The 21,100-nt window shown below is 39.8% G+C and overlaps 1 protein-coding gene across 3 annotated transcripts in view; it reads left to right on the top strand.

Annotated features, from left to right (window-relative positions):
• Nucleotides 1-21,100, top strand: part of LOC126377830 (uncharacterized) — a 361,766-nt gene that overhangs the window by 114,024 nt on the left and 226,642 nt on the right. For 2 of the 3 annotated variants that reach the window (XM_050025771.1, XM_050025770.1), the window contains exon 1: nucleotides 10,236-10,276. The exons of the other annotated variant lie outside the window; for it this stretch is intronic. In XM_050025771.1, the coding sequence (XP_049881728.1) occupies nucleotides 10,252-10,276 (25 nt within the window). In that variant the 5' untranslated portion in view covers nucleotides 10,236-10,251. Of the gene's footprint in view, nucleotides 1-10,235; nucleotides 10,277-21,100 lie in introns of those variants that run through there. 3 annotated transcript variants of the gene reach the window in all.

The following is a 21,100-nucleotide window of genomic DNA, read 5'->3' as shown; positions in this document are numbered from 1 at the left end:
CAGGGGGTGAGTACTATTTCGGTACTATTTTTTGGCGTTTAAATCAAAGCGAAAGACCTTGTCGTTAACTCTCGCCAAATTTCGCTCACCGTCAAGCTAGCAAGTGCAATAAAACATGGCTATAAATCCAGAACCGTGATGGTACTAATTTTTTTACAACAGGTACTATTTTTTTCAATAAGAGTACTATTTTTTGGTATGGTCAAATTATTTTTTCGTGCCCATTTTTTTTTTGAGGCCGCTAGCTTGACGCACACATCTGCGGTGTTAAGTTGAGTGATAGAGTGAGAAACACCCTGACATGACTCATGTACTCGTAACGAATACTTACATCAGTAAGTAGTAACCGGGCCCAACGGCTTTTATGCATGGATCATCTTGCTTTCGGACAATTAAGTGATCAGCCTGTAATGACCTAACCAAACTAGGGATCACAATGTATTTTTTGTTGTATGTCTCCACCGGGATTAGTACCCGAGATCAACCACTTGACCACGAATGAACCTTATCACATTATTCTAAAGTGATACATACATATATAATTATATAAACTCATGCTCGATAGGACAGCGTTCTACCAAATGGGCTAATGACGGTTGTCACGACATGCGTTGTATTATAAATTGCGTTCTTTATTTTTTGTTTGCTCCTAGTCCAGGAAAGAAGCGATAGATTTACACTAAAACATATCAAATCCGACAAATTGATGGCACTTGGCTTGAGTACCTAGGCGGCTACAAACAGACAATCACTTAGCCTAGCCTAAGCCCTAGGTCAACTAAGTAGTTACTTCAAACAAAGGCTAGCCAGTAACGATCTAAGCTAAATGTAGTTCTTCGACAGAAGACAATTTCATTACCTATAAAAAATATTGTACTCATATATTTATAAAATGATTGAATTTAATTTATTATAATTATGATTTAAATTTATTTATTTCTTAAATTGAAATTTATTGGTTTGACATTAATCTTAATTATTATTTTTAATTTTTATTTACTGAATAATAAATACAATTATTTCAATTAAACTTTTTTAATTTATTTATTTTGCTAACATAATTTTGAGACTCGTATTAACACATTAGCATAGCTGGACCATTTAAGGCCCGATCTCCCTATCCATCCATAGGGAAGGCCCGTGCCCCAGCAGTGGGGACGTTAATGGGCTGATGACGATGAAGGCTTTGATAAGCAAGGTTTTATTTTTATTGTAAGTATGAGTTCAGTGAAGGTTCAGTGGTAGATAAAGCGCTACGCTTTTATTAAACTCATTTCCTACACCTTAAGGTCTCTCCGGCCAAGTAGTTATTTCCGGCCAAGTAGTTAATTCCGGCTAAGTAGTTAATTCCGGCCAAGTAGTTAATATCCGGCCAAGTAGTTAATGCCATCTGCGGAAAATCTACAATAAGTCACGTAAAAAAAACAAAAGAAAAAATATAATCTTAAGGTTGCTTCGAAGAGAATGTTACCTTAGCAATACTGATTGTGAAATCTTTAATGTTTGTTTTAAGCGCAATAAAGAGTTTGTGTATTGTATTGTAGATATATATCGTTTTATGCAGATTAATTATTCCAGACAGTGTTATTAAGTCTACAGTACTTAGTTTTGTGGGCTACTAGGCAGTTATCATGCTTTTATAGAACTGTTATGAGCTCTTTTTGGTCATAGTACCGTCTGACAATAAAGTCTTTAACAATTTTGATCCTTAACACTTTCGAGGACAGAATGTCTAATGAAGTTCCGATCCCAAAGTGTCATAAATATTACCTATTATTAACCACCAATGACCCATGATCTCTGTCCGTGAAAGGGTTAAAAGAAGAGGGTTATGTCACAATTGACAGTGACAACGTAAACACATGACTATATACCAATTGGGGTAGTCAGTGCGTCCATCACAATGCCACTAAACGTAAGTACCTACACCTCACCGCGCTTTCTGTTAGACCAACATCTATAATGCCGTCCATAATGGTCGAGCCAACTGTATTAGTGAAAACTGCATTTAAGATAAATTCATAACTCATTGGTGCAAGTCCGGTGACGGGGTTTGAATCGGCGCTCCTAGTTTTGAGAAACAAGCCGAATCGACAGTAACAGTAATGTATTTATTTATTATATTTACATTTCCAACAGCCTCCGTGGTCTAGTGGTTAGAGCGTAAGGCTCACGATCTGGAGGTCCGGGTTCGCGCAATGGAGACATTGTCGAAATCACTTTGTGAGACTGTCCTTTGTTTGGTAAGGACTTTTCAGGCTTGAATCACCTGATTGTCCGAAAAAGTAAGATGATTCCGTGCTACGGAGGGCACGTTAAGCAGTTGGTCCCGGCTATTAGCAGTAAAATCACCTCCACCAACCCGCATTGGAGCAGCTTGGTGGAGTATGCTCCATACCCCCTCCGGTTGATTGAGGGGAGGCCTGTGCCCAGCAATGTGACGTATATAGGCAGTTTATTTAGGTATTGTAGATTTGCCGCAAATGGCATTAACTACTTGGCCGGAGAAATGGGGAGCGCTGAAGGCTCTCACCCGGTACAACGTTTAAGACAATAGTGCCCAGTTGAGCGCGTATCTCGGCTCAGGGAGGGGGTAATCTACAATAAGTCACGTCAAAAAAACATATTTAATCTCGTAGCGACCGGATAAAACTGGTTATATTTCTGAGCTCTACTGAAGTATTAATAAAAAAACATTTAACGAAAAACACACTTTTAATTAGTGTGGAATTTGTTGCTGTCTGTACTGGGATTGCCAAACGAGGCAAAGTGCTCTTGTTAACTGCTCAAAATAAATAGTAACTTGTAGCACACTCGACATCAAGTTAACGAGTGAAATGAAAATGCGTCGGTTAATAAGCTACAGTTTGTCACTTATTGTATAGTAATGATGCTAGTCTAGACAGGACATGACGAGGGACTTCAAGACATGACGATGACTGGCTGGAAAACCTGAAGCAAAAAATCTTCGTCGTGCTTTACCACCTCCTGAAGAGTCGCGTTTTGTGTGCGAACGATGTGGCAAGAAATGCCGCGCTGCTATAGGGCTCTATAGTCATCAGCGGCGCTGCGGGAACCCGTAGACTCACAAGTGCTGCAAGAATCATCTACGATAGATGCTGTGGCCAATGAGAGTCCAGACAGACGGCATTACTATAAAACGGAATTTCGCATTTAGAAATAGATCCAATGTTTTGTCATTTATTTCACGTACTATTTTTTGTTTTTATGTGATTTACGCGTACACCCCAGGGTGTTAGTGACATCATAACCAAAACTTTGAGGGATGATCCAGACTATGATTCTGAGTTAATTTCAAGTGGAATTTTCCGTCGCAAAATTCATGTATTTTTTAGTTCTTTGAAATTATTTTCTAATCTATACTTTTGCGACGGAAAATTCCACTTGATACTAACTCAGAGGGTGTAACGGAAACTTTGAGGGATGATACAGACCATGATTCTGAGTTGATATCAAGTGGAATTTTCCATCGCAAAAGTATGGAACTGAAAATAATTTAAAAAAACTGCATTTATTTCATGAATTTTCCGACAGGAAATTCCACATGATATCAACTAAAAATCATGGTCAGAATCATCCCCCTCAGTATTCGTCACGGTATCACTAACACCCGTACGTATTTGTACGGACATCGTAACGAATACTGAGAGGGATGACTACGAGTTAATATCAAGTAAAAATTCCCATCACAAAAGTAAAGAATCCAAAATAATTTAAAAAATCGCGAATTTTGCGACGGATGTTCCACTTGATATTACCTCAGAATTTTGGCCCGTTTCAGCCCCTCAGTGTTGGTTACGATGTCACTAACAGCCTGTATATACTTTTGCACAGGCGGCATGAGTTCGAATAGACGCAGCAAATGCTATCTACGTAGATAAACGGTTGTACGTGTGTTAGTCGAAGCCCTTGATATCATTCGCGCTGCGCCTGTAGCGACAACCGTGCCGCGGGCCCTGTTTTGTCGTTATTCTGCAGCTTACAAAAAAGGGATATTGTTTTTTATAGGCTGTAACATTCTCGTAAACGGTGAATTTATCTGTAAGATGGGGTATGAATACAAGCTAAAGAGAAACGTATTAAGAAAAAGGTTTTTCCTTTTCAATTGTTTCTATTTTAATGGTGTAATGCAGAAGATAGCGAATCAGCTATTTTGAAGATACTGTTTACTGCCTAGTTGGTAGAACGCTTGCCTCTCACTTTGAGGTCGTAGGATCGAATCCAGCAAAGGCCTAATCCAACAATTGTCGAATTTGTTATCAGATTTATGTTTGGATCACAAATGATTATCACGTGTACAGTGTATTTTTAGGGAAAAATAGAGCAGTGGCTTTCCTCTTGCCTTCCGCCCCGCAGTATGCTGTCTGACGCGACTGGGATGGCGCTCAGAGCAGTAGATTTCAAAGCCGTACTAGGACTCCTACCGCCTCTGAATAGTACTGACAGTTACTGCTGCCCTCTGTCAGGTTCTAGGTTACAGTCCCTGACACGCCGTTTCCGTCGTGCATTGCCGTTTCGATGGCTCCCATCTCCGCCTCTGCAACCGTTGAGGTCTTCACCAGTATCCCTGGGCAAGGGTAAATACATGCAAACATACATACTGGGTAAAGCCTAATTCATAATTAATTCGCTTTAAAAGTGGTAGGTACAGTTGGGTGAACCACCCTTATAATATTTTATCTACCTATCTCTCTCTAACAATACCAATCACAACTCCACACTTCGTTTGCAGGTCAGGTCGCAGGCTTCATCCACTACCATGCAAATAGCGAATTACCAGCAATCTTAATTAGGAAAATCTTCCTCTCTCGAAGACGTCACGATTCGATTACCCTAAAATTGTGGCTATGAAAACGGCGTACAGCCTCGCGGGAGTGGTAGCGAGTATATAGCGACAAACTCCCTTAAGAAATTTAAACAAAAAGACTCGCGCACGTAAGGTTCCGTACCATTAAAACATAATAACAACATCTAGACACGCGGTAGCGTGTCAAGCCAAGTTCAAGAAACAGAACTGGCGAGCCGCACCGTGTGTAATTTTACACGAACCATTTAGAGCCACTTTTGAACAGCGGTCCCCAAACTGGGCTAAGCTGGTAGGCAGTTGGTAATTCATTTATAAGTGTAGTTTTTAATAACTTAGTTGCCTCGACCAGTACAGACGGCGATACGACTCTCCTATTACGTTGGTCTAACAGAAAGCTCGGTGAGGTGTGGGTAGGTAGGTATTTAGTTCATCTTGCGAAGGTTGTACCTCAGACTACCCCAATCGGTTATTGTCTCATCGCGCCACTCACGCTTACAGTCAGGCTATTGGTGAACCTTTGACACTTCATACAAGACACCTCGTTTTATATAGACGCTACACATTGACGTTAACGATAACGTCACAGCGTTCGTACGCACATCTGTGTCTGTGACGTCTGACGTGAGATTGAGGACTACAGTAAGACCGAGGGGTTGAGGTAAACCTAGCTCAGCAGCTGGTGGGGAGCGGAGAGTTGCCGTTCTGTAATTAGTATATAAAAACTGTTTCCTTTAAAATTATGTACTTACCGTAAGCAAAACGCGGCGCGGGTTTGCACAAGTCTGCTCATAATGACATTGTACTTTTCTATCTGCATAACCTATCTAGGGTAACCTTTACGTAGCTTAAGTTGGTTTGTTAAATACTTTAAATGTTCTGTCTTATAAGCTGTTGGTTATCTAAATAAAATAAATAAATAAAAAACTTTTTATTCTATGGTAACAACCTCGCTGCCCGCTGCTGTCATGGCCACACTCTGGGGTTTGAGGTAAATTCTGCGGGGTGATATTGGGGTGGTAAATTTCGAGGTAATCTTCTAAGGACGAATCCGTTGTAAAAACTCGGTCTTATGTTCTCTGGACGTGTTGAGAATCATCATCGTTTTGACTTTCGGCGGGATTAAGTTTAGCTTTTGGTGGTAATTGGTTGTATAAGTTTTGTATCATGGAGGTCCATGTAGAAATGGACACCAATTGTAGTGGCGGCCCTAGCAAAATATTAAGGTTGTGCTAGACCTCAAAGTAGCACCCCTCAGCCCCTTAAAATACGAACATTTTTCGATTAGTTTACAGCTACCGAACCAAAATTTACCTATTAAATGAGTTTGAGTGTTATGTGGCCGCAATCTAACCTGATAAAGTTTTAATTCCGGGTGGATCAGTGTTGGTTGATTTTATGAACCCCCTCCTACCCCCCCCCCCCCTCTATGTCGGAGCCCAGTGCGTTGGCACACCTCGCACCCGCACCGCCCTAGAGCCACCACTGACCAATTGGGACCACTTGCTACTGCGTGACTTTTTGAGCAAGATGATTCCTTCGGAAGGCGCGTTAGGCCGGGTTTCCACTGACGCGGAGATGGGCATAGAACAGCGGAGATGTGCGGTTTTCACCAATCACAGCGTTCGAGAGAGCGAAAAACGAAGTCGCTCTGTCACTCTCTCCCTCACGGTGATTGGTCGATTCCTGTACATCTCCGCTCAACTCCGCGTCAATGGAAACGCAGCCCAAATGCCTCCACCAACCCGCGTTGGAGCAGCGTGGTAGAGCTGTAGATTTGTTTGATTGAGGGGAGGCTCGTGCCCAGCAGTGGGACGCGTATATACTGCTTATGTTAAGCTGTTATAAATGCAGACAAACCCATTTGGTCCGACTTCCGACGAGACAGAAATAAGATTTATATCAAAAGAGAAAACGTTTTATTGAATTTATTTCACTAACACAGTTGGCTCGACCATTATAGACGGCGATACGGCTCATCTCCTATCGCGTTGGTCTAACAGAAAACTCGGTGAGGTGTGGCAACTTAGTTCATCTTGCGATGGATGTAAGTACAGTCATGAGCAATATAATGTACCCACTTTAGGACTCTGTCGCACTACCATGTTTGACATTTCGTGAGAATTACAGTTCAATTTGTCAAAAAAGTTAATGTGATATGGTACCAAAGTGTATAATATTAATGCTCGTGACCGTACTACCCTCTTTGGGATAGCGTTATGAGCTTATGTTTCTATTGAAGTTTACTAGTTGCGATTAGAAGACAGAGATTGGCAAAGTATTTTTTTGTAGCCTGTTTGATGTCCCACTGCTGGGCAAAGGCCTGACTCTTCTCTTTCCAACCATCCCTGTCTTGGACATTGTTCTGCTAGGTGTTCTGGAAGGCGTCTAGCTCGTCCCTCCGTCGTCGTGGTCTGCCTCGACGTCGTCGATTTTGAAATACTTATTATTTTAAGCACTATTTTTTACCCCGATACCGACCCCGCCGGCGTGGTCGACGATTTCCCTCATTCGGCGCTTACCGCTATCGATCTACCGGGTGAGAGCCCTCAGCGCTCCTCATTTGTCCGGCCAAGTAGTTAATGCCATTTGCCACGTCAAAAAAAAGTACTATTGTAAATAAATTGGTGGTAGCCCTGTTAGGAAAACGCGTGACTTACATCTCAGTGTTACAGGTTCAAATCCTAGCTCGGGCTCTAAACCACTGAATTTGACTTTATGAGATTGAATATATGTTTGGATCATAGATATTACGAAGTTTCCAGAATTCGCGCCTAGTTGATGGCAATGGACACGCCCCCTATAACCTATTAGGACTAATATAGCCGAGCAGTGGGAAGGCCCGCTACAAGGTGGACCGACGATCGTCGTGGAGATCCTTGGGGGAGGCCTATGCCCAGCAGTGGGCGTCGTACGGCTGATGATGATGATGATGAGCCGAGTAGTTGGTATATACAGGGTGTTAGTGACATCGTAACGAATACTGAAGGGGTTGATCCAAACCATGATTCTGAGTTGATATGAAGTGGAATTTTCCGTCGCAAAATTCGTGTTTTTTTTTTTAGTATCTTTTTAATTATTTTCAATTCTATACTTTTGCGATGAAAAATTCCACTTGATATTAACTCAGAATAATCAGCTGAATCATCCCCCTCAGTATTCGTTACGATGTCACTTACACGCCGCACAAGTACATACTGTAGCCATACAAGTAGGTATGGGTGTTAGTGACATCGTAACGAATACTGAGGGGGATGATTCAGACCATGAGTGATTGATATCAAGTGGATTTTTTTAAATATTTTCTGTGCCTTACTTTTGCGACGGAAAATTACATTTGATATCATCTCAGAATCATGGTCTCAATCATCCCTCAAAGTTTTCGTTACAATGTCACTAACACCCTGTATACCTACTTTACACATCTGTCTGCCCCTTCGGGGCCACAGGCGCGATGCTATGCTATGTCAGGTCCGGAACCAGATTCGGGTCCTTGCCTCAGCCAATTCTCGTTCGGAGCGGAGGTAATAAAAACCGAGGACTCGCCGGCTAATTTCCACGAGACTATTCCGTTTTTAGTTACACAGATGTACCTACTCGTAGGTATCTAGAAGTGGTATTTTTTTGTTACGAGGTATTTCTTGCAGCTTCTTTTCCCGGGCTATACAGGTTGTGAGAAGCTGCAGTAGTTTTAGGTGGATGAGACGTTCGTTATGTAAAAATTGACGATTCAAAGTGTTACTATGTTACCTACTGAATAAAGATATTTTTGTATTTGAAAAACATACCTACTTACTTTTTTTTAATCTTTTATTTAATAAAGGACTTTGTACAAGAATAAAGACCATGTCGTCTTCTTAATTAAACAATGAATAGGGATTATGTTACATGGTATTTAGAAGCTTTTTAATGTAATACATTCTTTTTTTTACATACATACGTAAGATCACGCCTATTTCCCGTTGGGGTAGGCAGAGGCCACGGAACTCTACTTACAACGTTCCTGGCACAGCACCCTCGCTTCTTATACTCTCATCAAAGACCTTATGCATGCTCACCGTTGTAGAGTATTCTAAACCTGGCCTTTCTTTGCATAAAAAAAAATAAAAAAAAAAACATCACGGATCTGTGCGCCTAACATGCGCAACGTGATAATATTTTGTCACGGTCATTATCGATTCTGACGATACAATTATGTCGTTTTGTCGTTCGGTGCTAATATGTGAACCCAAATAAGTCATGTCGTGCTGTCAAAATACGAACAAAATCACGTGACACGCATGTTAGGGAAAAAACAAACTTATTGATTTTGACAAAATTTATTGAGTCGATCGATAATTTTAAGCGATTCTCACACTGCATGATGCAGCGTTTAACACACAGAAAATGTATCCACATGAACGCGCGTGGATGCATTTTCTGTGTGTTAGACTGTGCGTGTTTTCTATACAAACGGAGATACTTACAAGCAACGGAAGCCATAGAGGCAGCCAATCAGCTCGCGACACCAAACACTTCAGGACCCCGATACCGACCCCGCCGGCGTGGTCGACGATTTCCCTCATTCAGCGCTTATCGCTATCGACCCCCTAGGGTCGATTAATTCTTTCAAATATTTTTCCTCTCAGACGACGTCCTGAGCCGAGGTTCGCGCCCAACTGGGCACCCTCAGGCCTGTTGTCTTAAACGTTGTACCGGGTGAGAGCTTTCAGCGCTCCCCATTTGTCCGGGCCAAGTAGTTAATGCCATCTGCGGCAAATCTACAATAAGTCACGTCAAACAAAAAAAAAAGCAACGGAAGAACACGCATCCACGCGCTACGCTGCATCATGCGAGGCAGTGTGAGAATCGCTTTATCACTTTGCGCATGTTAGCCCTGCTGGTCGCAGTATGTACCAAGTATATGTCGTGGCCAGATCGTAAAATTGATCATTTCATGATGTGGTCGATCATTTCATGAAATGGTCATATTTCATCGATTCATCGATTATAATATCAATCAAGTTTTAAATATAATCGACACCAGCGCCACTATCGGTGGATAATGTTACTAATTTTACGATATGATTGCCAACATTTGGCCATATCATTAAGTAATCATGCATTTAGTTGCTCATATCGTTAAACGTTTTATGTTCATTGATCTGGCCAAACTACATCATGATGTGGCCAACGAGTGATAGTCTATTTCATATGACCATTTCATGAAATGATCGAGCACATCATGAAATGATCTATTCTATGAGTGGCCACGACATATATAACAAGTCTAAAAATACTATTTGCCATATGCATGACAAATAATTAAGTACATGCGTACTTAGTAATATCTTTTAAGTTTCTTTCTTGTATGTAATTAAAACAATTAAGTAAGTCAAGTTTTAACATGTATTTTTTTTTTCAGGTAAGAATTTGAGTCGTGTTTGATGTCCGATGTTAATTACAAACCAAGTAAGTTCATAAAAAAATTAACTATTAATTAAAAAAATAACTACTTATTCCTGTCTTAGTACACTTTTCTATTGGACTGGATAGTGAAAAAAACTTACATAACAATAAGTATGGATCAAGGGATTTTTAATTTGGCCACCTTAGAATAAGTTTATCCTGTAAATGTCTTGTTTTGTCTACAATAAAGTGTTTCATTATTGTTATTATAGGTATACCAGAATCTCATGGCAAATGGGGAAATAAAATTTAATATATTTAATTATTTTTTTTACTTTTTTTATGCCATCAGATTCTGGTAGACCTATATGTATGTCATTTCCATATCTCGGGCCTATGGAGACTTTTGGAACGCGCGTTTGGGGCCGAAGCCTAATAGAGGCCCCTTAAGACAATTTAATCTAAATGTGGTGTGACACCAACCGGCGATTATCCCTGTATGCACTATGGGAGTGCACCCGAAGACAATCCCCAGTTCGTGTAGGGCTATTGCAGATTACGGGAACAAAGGAAACTGGGCTGGGTTGGGTGTTAGTGGACCGGGATACTGGAACTACGGGGGATTATGGCGCCTGCTCGAAAAATGTTAATAACAAAGATACATTTTTTTTTATTATTACAATAGCCAATCCATCACGCCGCGCCGGAAGCCTCGAAATCGGGTGGGATCAGTGTAATTTTTATTTATTTATTTGTATACAAAAGAACAGTCAAAAGAAACATTCAAAGAGAACAGACAGTACAGGTAAGCTTATCTTTAAGAAAGAATAATAATAAATTCATTATTATAATTAAAATTAATTGATTATATTTTTTTATTGCTCTTCGAGTAAGCGAGGCCACACATTTTATATTATTACTCAATGAGTTATCAATTAATCTTAAGTGCAGATTTCACTAACTCAGTTGGCTCGACCATTATAAACGGTGATACGGCTCACCACCTATCACGTTGGTCTAACAGAATGCTCGATGAGGTGTGGTTACTTCATCTTGTGAAGGATGTACTGATTACCCCAATCGTTAGCATTTGTTACAGCTGATGCATTGGTGTAATAAGCTGTTGACTTAACACACTTGCCTTCTTGACTGGAAGTAAAAAAAAACAACTATATGTATTACTAGCTTTTGCCCGCGACTTCGTCCGCGTGGCGTGTTATAAAAGAGAGATCTTTTTGTGTGTGGGAGTGCATGTCAAATTTCAAGCATCTAACTTATGCAGTTTAGATTTTTTTCCCGCCAACTCCCATTTTTGAAAATACAGCCATAACTAAACTTTATATTTACTAAGGTATGCATGTATGCTAGATTAAAAACATCTACTCGTATCTTACGCGGTTTAGATTTTTTCATACAAATGTTTTTTCCCGCTAACTCCCGTTCCCGTGGGAATTTTGTAATGTCCTGTTGCAACTAAGCTTTAAGTTTACTAAGGTACCTGCATGCCAAATTTCAAACGTCTAACTTGAGTGGTTTCGATTTTTCATACAAAAGGATTTTCCCGCTAATTCCCGTTCCCGTGGGAATTCCGGAAATTCCTTTCTTAGTGCATCTCTACGGTATCTAAGCTACGTCCCTTCCAAATTTCAAGTGCCTACGTTTAGCCGTTTAGGCTGTGCGTTGATATGTCAGTCAGTCGGTTTCTCCTTTTATATATTTAGATATAACGTAATATTGAGCGTAGTATATCCCATGCCACTTCCATCGTCTCTACATCCTTAAAAAGCATTCCTTTCATTCTCATGCCTCTCATGTCTTATAGCTCTCGTCTGCTCCTTATTAACGCCATCATATTGTAGGCATCAGTTTTTTTTACAACACTCTAGTAAAAATGTCACGTACTAGATAGTTCTACCGTTTATTGGCCCTCGAGTTATTTGGTCTTTTTATTTTTATGTCACGCCATTTTGGAACGTTGAGGTTTTCCGTTGCGAATCGTTGCGGGATTTGTTTAATTTTAACGGATATTTTGTGGTTCTTTATTTAAATTGTGTCTCTGATTTCCAGACAAAGTTACTTTCGCATTTGTGTATTGTAAATTGTTTCAAATAGGACCTTTTTTGTTGTGGTCTTAAAAGTCGATATACAGTAAGCTCGGTGTGGTGTGGGTACTTTGTTCATCTTACGATGAATGTACCTGTGACTAACCAATTCAAATTCATTTTCAAAAATATCTTTATTCAGTAGGTAACATAGTTACACTTTGAATCGTCAATTTTTACATAACGAACATCTCATCCGCCTAAAACTACTGCAGCTTCTCACAACCTGTATAACCGGGGAAAAGAAGCTGCAAGAAAAACCTCGGCACAGGGCCCTAGACGTTCTTTAAAAAAATAAACATAAAATATTGGTATTCAATTGAGTAACTTAGCTGCCTAATATCAGTTCTCAGACAGTTAATCCCATGCATTCATATCTTCTAAATAATCACTAACTTTATAATAACCTTTTTTTTCAACCCTTATTAATATAGTCGTGAGCTTATATTATGTTATGCTAAAGGCGGATAAACTATTATCATAATTTGGTACGCATGCACCAATCAATATTAACCAAATTTATTTATTTATTTCGATAAAAGGTACACTAACAGCTTATATGATAAAAACATTAAATAAAATAAAAGTTACATCAGGAATTAGACTGTTACATAAGCACACAAATTGGAGATGTAATATAATAATAATAATTTATTGCCAAAAAATTAGGTACAATTCTTTCCTTAAAATAGCTTAGTCTTATACACAGATATAAATAGGTAGGTACCATAGCTGACTAAGTATATAAATACTTGTATTACAGCCTATGATGCCTCTCTCCTGGATATTTATGTTACTTAAGCTAGCTAGTATACTTACTTATGTTACCAAAACAAAGAAATACAAAAGTTTTTAATGACTGCCTTAGAAAAGGTTAAGTACGATCTACTCTGAACCGGCGTGCGTGTATGAAACGATATGAATGTGGAGGAAGCAAGAGAAGTGTGTCAGGATCGAAGCAAATGGAATTCCATAGTCTCTGCTTACCCCGGTGGGAAATAGGCGTGAGTTTATGTATGTATGTATTTAAATATCCCGACTCCAGGTACCGGACTTACATCAAAGAGTTATTAATTTATCACAGTTGCCTCGACCATTATAGATGGCGATACGGCTCACCACCTATCACGTTGGTGTAACAGATAGCACGGTGAGGTGTGGGTACTAAGTTCATCTTGCAACGGATTTGTGGACTATACATATACAAACATATATAAGGAGAATAAAAAAAAATTATGCCCGGACGAAAAGCGCCTTCACTCTTGCTCTGAAACAGTTAAGAGAAGGAGCCCTCCTGACAGTTTCAGGCAGTGAGTTGCATAGCCATTTTCTTGTTTGTATACTCTCTCTTATTCTTCATATTATTTTATCCTTAACGGCCTTCGTGGTCCAGTGTTTGAGCGTTGGGCTCACGATCCGGAGGTCCCGGGTTCAAATCCCGGTGGGGACACATCACGAAAATCACTTTGTGATTCATACTTTGGTTATAGGACATTACAGGCTGATCACCTGATTGTCCGAAAGAAAGATGATCCGTGCTTCGAAAGGCACGTTACTTATTGATGTAAGTACTAACTTATGACTACTAAGTCGTTACATGAGCCATGTCAGGGGCCTTTGGCGGCTCAATAGCAACCCTGTCACCAGGGTTGTTAGGCCTCACAGCCCACACGATAGATGAAGATTTTAGTCTTTATCTCATTATTTTATTTTCTTCTTATATTATCCTTCATACTAAACTTCAGAAAATAAGAAACCACCATCCTTCGATCTGTCTTTAAAACTATTATAGTACTATGTAGTTTATCGATACTTTATAACTTATGCATTCAGAACCTGAGGAATAGAGATAGTACATAATATAGCAATATGATAGATCGTATCTACAACTGTCAGAAGCTAGCCTGGTACTCCTAGTAGATAAAGATATCCCCGTTTGCCACAGAGCAGGGAACCATTACTGTTTAGTATTCATTCTCTCATTCATACGAGTACAAAAAAGACTACTTTTTGGTGTGTTTCCCTTGGGTAGCTAGGCGTATTAACACAAATATAGAAAGACAGAACAAGTGGCTCAAACATCATCCCCCACCTTGAAAGGTTTCCTTTCAATAAAGCAGAAATATTAACAAAATGAAAATTAACTCTATAACAAGAAAGCCATAAATGAAATGCAAAGCGGTGGGTTTTTAATTTAAATGAGAGAGTGTACATTCAAACGACCTGATTCATTCTTTTCTGATTATTTTCACTTGCTGTTCTTTCACTCACAGTGATAATACGGTGATAAATTAGTGCTATAATTATTATGACAGTTTGGTAGCCAAGTTTGAGCCCAGTTCGTAGAACGCTCGCCTCTCACTTTGAAGTCGCAGGTTCGATTCCAGCACAGTCCTAAACGAATGATTACTAGAACCAAACACAAATCAAACAATTGGTTAACCTTCGTTTACGGAGGCGAAGCGAACCCAGGATTGAACGCGCTTCTAGTAGCAGCCGGACGATAATTGGTTCCCTCCACTGTGGAACCGTCTGGAAGCTAAGCTTAAATTACAACTTCGACGTAGTAGCATAGATGTAAATCTTGAGAAATGTACAGTTCGTATTACTTTCGTACGTGAGCAAAAAAGGGAATTTCATATAAAAATAAAGTATTATTTTTTATCATACACTCAATAACATCATGGATTGATTTATATTTTTTTAAAATTATCGTACTTAAACCGTTGCAAAGGTCTCGAAATCACTACAAATGGGGTTTCATCGAGTCAGAGCGATTTCTCAATCGTCATCACAAATTCGCAGGCACGCTTTTGGCGGTGTAGTATTCTCCATTCTTGTCTACCAAAGGCCTATTCATTGACTTCCTTATAAGATACGGCGTTCGCCTTTTCTTTCACCTTTTCTATGTGTAGCTCTTCTTAGTCTTTCCCTTCCTCTCTATCGTTGTAGCTTCCTTTCTATGACGTTTTTAGTAAAATCTCCGTGTCTTATTGAGTATCTCATTAGTGTGTGTACAGTCATGAGCAATATAATGTACCCACTTTAGGACTCTGTCGCACTAACATATTCGACATTTAGTGAGACTTACAGTTCAATTTGTCAAAAAAGTTAATGTGACATGGTACCAAAGTGTATACATATTAATGCTCGTGACCGTAACCCCTTAGTAAATTTCTTCATGGAAACAAACTTTATTTTAATTCCCTAAATCAAACCGGAATAGAAAATGGCAGGCGAGATTTCAACCCGTTATCTCTCTAATAAATCTTCTTAATCTCGAGTTTAATACGGCGTGTAAAATTTTGAGGTCGACTCTACCTCTGACCTCGCCACGGGGTCTCGCATGGTCTTATAGCAATCAGGTCAAGGTCTATAGTCAGTTTGGTAAGGTGCTTCTTAAAAGTTATGGCAGAGGGTCCGGGTAGGAACTTCGGCACAGGATAGATAAAGTCGATTTTCAGAACGTATAACAGAACATAAGCATAAACGGCCTCCGTGGTCCAGTTGTTTGAGCGTTGAGCTCGCGATCCAGAGGTCCCGGGTTCAAATCCCGGTGGGGACATATCACAAAAAACATTTCGTGATCCCTAGTTAGGTTAGGACATTACAGGCTGATTACCGAGACCGTTAAGTCGTTGGTCCCGGTTACTACTTACTGATTTAAGTTAGTCGTTACATGAGCCATGTCAGGTGCCTTTGGCGGCTCAATAGTAACCCTGACACCAGGGTTGATGGGGTTGGTAATCCACCTCACAACCCACACGACAGAAGAGAAGAAGCCTACAATTATATCCTGATTGAGCCGAGAGGTACATCCATCGCTAGATGGACTAAGAATCATCAACGCTTCACCGAGCTTTCTGTTAGACCAACGTAATCGGTGGTAAACCGTATCACCGTCTATAATGGTCGACGGAAAAACTTTACTTAAGATAAATTAATAAATTCGGGAAGGTGTAAAGTCTTCCTTTTTCTCTTTCCTTCTATTACCAATGTCTCATCGAGCTTTCTGTTAAACCAACATGATAGGTGATGAGGAGGAGGGGGAGCTTACAGCGTTTTCACTATAAGAGTTTGATTATGACTAATTGAAAAAAGAGAGGCCGATAGGAATGAAGATTCTTTCCCAGTTAAACAGAAACCATCACTTAGAAAAGTTAATCACATCACTTCTGTGACGTCACTACTGCCATTATTAACTATGGCAACACAAGAAAAACATCAAAGAGCGTCTAATATATTATTAAAAGGGTAACTTATTAAGGAAAATGCATGCCATCTCGGCTGGGCTTCCACTGAACTTGGTTTCTCATTAATATTAAGTAATAGGCGTCGCCAAGGTGGAACTAGGTAATTTTACGTGACACGATACATAGTCTAATGAGATCAGTAGGTCAAATATTATGTAATCATAATCCTCCTCTTCTAATTCCACTCTAAATGCGGTCAGCACAATATGTATTGCTCTTTCATTCTTCTCTGTCAGTCCTGCATATATCCTTCTTTACACAGAAATCAGAATCATTTATCCAAAGTAATTATCATGGATAAACTTGTTGAAGGTCAATCTAACATTTTTGAATTTACGTAATTTTGCAAGGTATTATGGCTGAGGAGAAGAAATGACAAGAAACTGCAACAGCAACACATCTTTTAAATTAATGAGTGTACATTATAAGTTATTTAATAACTAGAGGAACACATTCAATACCAGACATTTTTATCATTTAGGTAAATCAATCCATTCACATTTTCTTGGGTTGTCCCCGACCTCTATATCCATCCACATTTATACATATTACTTTTTTTTGTAATATGCCTTTCATCCCTCTTCATCCTATGCTAACCTGTTGCTTCTTAATTTTATATTTTGTATCATCATCATCATCAGCCCATTAACGTCCCCACTGCTGGGGCACGGGCCTTCCCTATGGATGGATAGGGAGATCGGGCCTTAAACCACCACGCGGGCCCAGTGCGGATTGATGGTTATTAACGACTGCTAATGCAGCCGGGACCAACGGCTTAACGTGCCTTCCGAAGCACGGAGGAGCTCGAGATAAAAACTTTTTTCTTGTGGTCACCCATCCCATGACCGGCCTTTGCGAAAGTTACTTAACTTCAACAAATGCAGAACGAGCGCGTTTACCGCAGCGCCACCGAGCTCCTCAAGTCTTACCCTGGACATTTCTTTCAAAAAACTTTTGATTTGATACCCAACACAATACCATTGAAAGAAAAAAAAAGGCAGCAATATTTTGTATATTGCTGCATATTAAAAAACTGATCGTCTTAAAATTGCAACATATTGTCAGACAGAAATGGTAGTACCTAAGGGTAACCGTTTTACAGACGAGAATGAGTGAGAAAGAAACATAGGTGGTGCTCTCTCTCGCACTAGGCAAAGTATAGTATGTAATGGATTTTTTTTATACCACTCACGCGTACTTAACATATCATAACATAGCAAATACTTTATTGCACAAACAGGAATAAACAAAATTCAAAACAAAAGGGAAATAGAATTAGTACAATAGGCGGCCTTATTGCTAAGTACCAATCTCTTCCAGGTAACCTTACATGGACGGGACTTGAACCCGCAGTTCTTCTCAAACCGGGATGAGCCTGTTATCCATTACACCACCGGGCCCTCCTCCTGTCCACGTAATATCAAAACTTTTTCTATGTATCGTTGTTATGCCGACGTAGGTCCGAGTATGGCTTTTTTCGATTACCACTAATCTTTATTTGACTAAGAATAGAAAAGTTGCTTATAATCCCAAAGATGAGCTCCAAACCGCAGATGTGTTGTCTATTTGGGAATATTTATTTTAATTTCCTGTATTAGTAATGGTATAGCAATTTGCTGCCATAAATTTTAAAAAGTTAAATCGCACTGTATTTAATTGTGGCTACAAATTATATTATCTGATGACTGGTGCCGACTACAAAAGGTGTGAATTAGGTCTGTCAACTTATGGAGTAGTGTTCTGATACGATACGCGGTTTTACATAGAGTGTGCCCACTGTTATATTTTTACTGTGACACGACACAGGACATTTCGTAGAATTAACAGCTACTTGAGCTAGTTCAAACTGATTTAAGTTTAGTAGTCGTTACATGAGCCATGTCAGGGGCCTTTGGCGGCTCAATAGCAACCCTGACACCAAGGTTGATGAGGTTGGTAATTCTCCTTACAACCCACACGATAGAAGAAAAAGAATCGGTGATGAAACGCAATATTTGTTGGCAAATCTACAACATGACTCGGGCATAGATACTCACTTCATACTTGTCTCCGATCTGAATTGCCTAGTAAAACTTATTTCGTTGACAAACTGGCTTCATATTTTCACGAGGGTTGATATCGTGACGAATTTGTGTGGATCATTCAAATCCTCGTCACGTAAGGGACCTTCTACACGGCGCGATCGGATATCGCATGAAAGTGCGATTTTAGGGTAAGGTTGTTTTATTTTTATTTCATTTTTTATTTATAACACAGACGTACAAATATACATAAACTCCCGCCTATTTCCCACCGGAGTAACCTTTAGCGCTGAAGACAACGTTTAAAACAACAGGCCTGAGGGTGCCCAGTTGGGCGCGAACCTCGGCTCAGGGCGTCGACTGAGAGGAAAAATATTTGAAAGAATTAATCGACCCTAGTGGGTCGATAGCGATAAGCGCTGATTGAGGGGACCGGAGTAAGCAGAGACTATAGAATTCCATTTGCTTCGATCCTGACACACTTTTCTTGCTTCCTCCACATTCGTCAATCGATTCATATACGCACGCCGGTTCAGAGTAGATCGTACTAAATCTTTTCTAAGGACATCTCCAATTTGGTAAAGTGTAATGTAAGTCCTCCTAGGTCTTCCTCTGCAAGCCCTACCATCAACTTTCGCTTTATATGCCGTTTTTTTTGCAATTTTATTATCCTTCATCAGCTGTGTTACTAATTTTACGATATAATTGCTAACGTTTCGCCATATCATGAAGTAATCATGCATTTACTTGCTCATGTCGTTAAACGTTTTATGTTCATTGGTCTGGCCAAACTACATCATGATGTGGTCAACGAATGATATTCTATTTCATAAAATATGACCATTTAGTTACGGGTGAAGACCTCAACGATTGCAGAGGCGCAGATGGGAGCCATCGGTACGGCAATGCAGGACGGAAGGGGCAAGTCACAGGGACTGTAACCTGGAACCTGACAGAGGGCAGCAGTATTTGTCAGTACTATTCAGGGGCGGAGGATAGGAGTCCTAGTATGGCTTTGTAATAGAATACTCTGGGCGCCATCCCACTTGCGTCAGACAGAGTACTGCGGGGCGGAAGGCAAGAGGGAATCCACTGCCTTATTTTTCCCTAAGAAAGTAGCATGGAAAATGCTGCACTGACAAGAGCGTGGCTCTTAAATTGATGATGATAACCATTTCGTGAGTCAGCTCAGCACATATCGACGACATATGTATATGTTCTCAAATCGTCACTTGTTTTGATATCGCAAGGCTCACCGCGCCGTGAGGAAGGTCTCTTAGGAATTTCCCATGGTTTTCAGCTTAGGTCGTGGCTTGAATTATTTCGGTCATGTCCATGGATGCATTCATGCATTCAAAATTTGGTATTATATCGATGTAGTGTCGATTAAAGTTTATAGGCTCTATGTTTAACAAAATCAAATCGATACAAATATACTACATTGCGCAGAACTTAGTTAATGTGCCAAGTAAATCTTCATAGCTTTGTCTTATAGTAAATCTTCTATATAAATATATAAAAGGAGAAACTGACTGACTGACATATCACCGCACAGCCTAAACGGCTAAACGTAGGCACTTGAAATTTGGAAGGAACGTAGCTTAGGTACCGTAGAGGTGCACTAAGAAAGGAATTCCCGAAATTCCCACGGGAACGGGAATTAGCGGGAAAATCCTTCTACGCGAACGAAGTCGCGGGCAAAAGCTAGTACCATATAAGCGTCTTCTTGAAAAGTCACATCTTGTAGGGCTAACATGCGCATCCTGATAAAATTTTATCACGGTAATTTTATCGATTCTGACGATATAATTATGTCAATTTCTAGTGCTAATAAGTGAACCCCGGTCCCGTCCCGGTTGGTCCCGGCTATTAGGCGTAAAAAAAACACCTCCACCAACCCGCAGTGGAGCAGCGTGGTGGAGTATGCTCCATACCCCCTCCGGTTGATTGAGAGGAGGCCTGTGCCCAGCAGTGGGACGTATATAGGCTGCTTATGTTATGTTATGTTATGTAACAAATCAAAAATCCCCATTGACTAACAACAACCAATCAACATGTCGTATTTTTACCGTTCACATTTTGACTGTGCTGCCATCTAGGTTTACTAAATAGAACTATTTATTAACTGTGATGTTCGGATACACGCAATAAATAAAATTTTAGTTTATTGAACAACAAATCAAATGTAATAATGTATTTGTATGCATGTTATATATTTATTTGCATGTATTTATTGGTAAGTTGTACTTATAGTTTGTACCCGCAATCTTTCAATTTTATTTTTTATTACATTTTTTCCTCATCTTATGGTTGTCTGGAAGAAATCGCTTTAAGCGATAAGGCCGCCGTTTGCCATTTACTTAGTTAAGAGTCTTTTTGTAATTGTTTCTTTTTATTTTGGTGCAATAAAGTGTATTTCCATAGTCTCTGCTTACCCCGGTGGGAATTGGCGTGAGTTTATGTATGTATGTATGTAAAGTGTATTTGTATTTGTAAATCGATCGACAATTT

Source organism: Pectinophora gossypiella, chromosome 24, assembly GCF_024362695.1.
Source record: "Pectinophora gossypiella chromosome 24, ilPecGoss1.1, whole genome shotgun sequence".
In the NCBI taxonomy this organism is placed as follows: Eukaryota; Metazoa; Arthropoda; class Insecta; order Lepidoptera; family Gelechiidae; genus Pectinophora; species Pectinophora gossypiella.
Note: the sequence above shows the minus strand (reverse complement) of the source record. Positions and strands in the feature narration are given on the sequence as shown.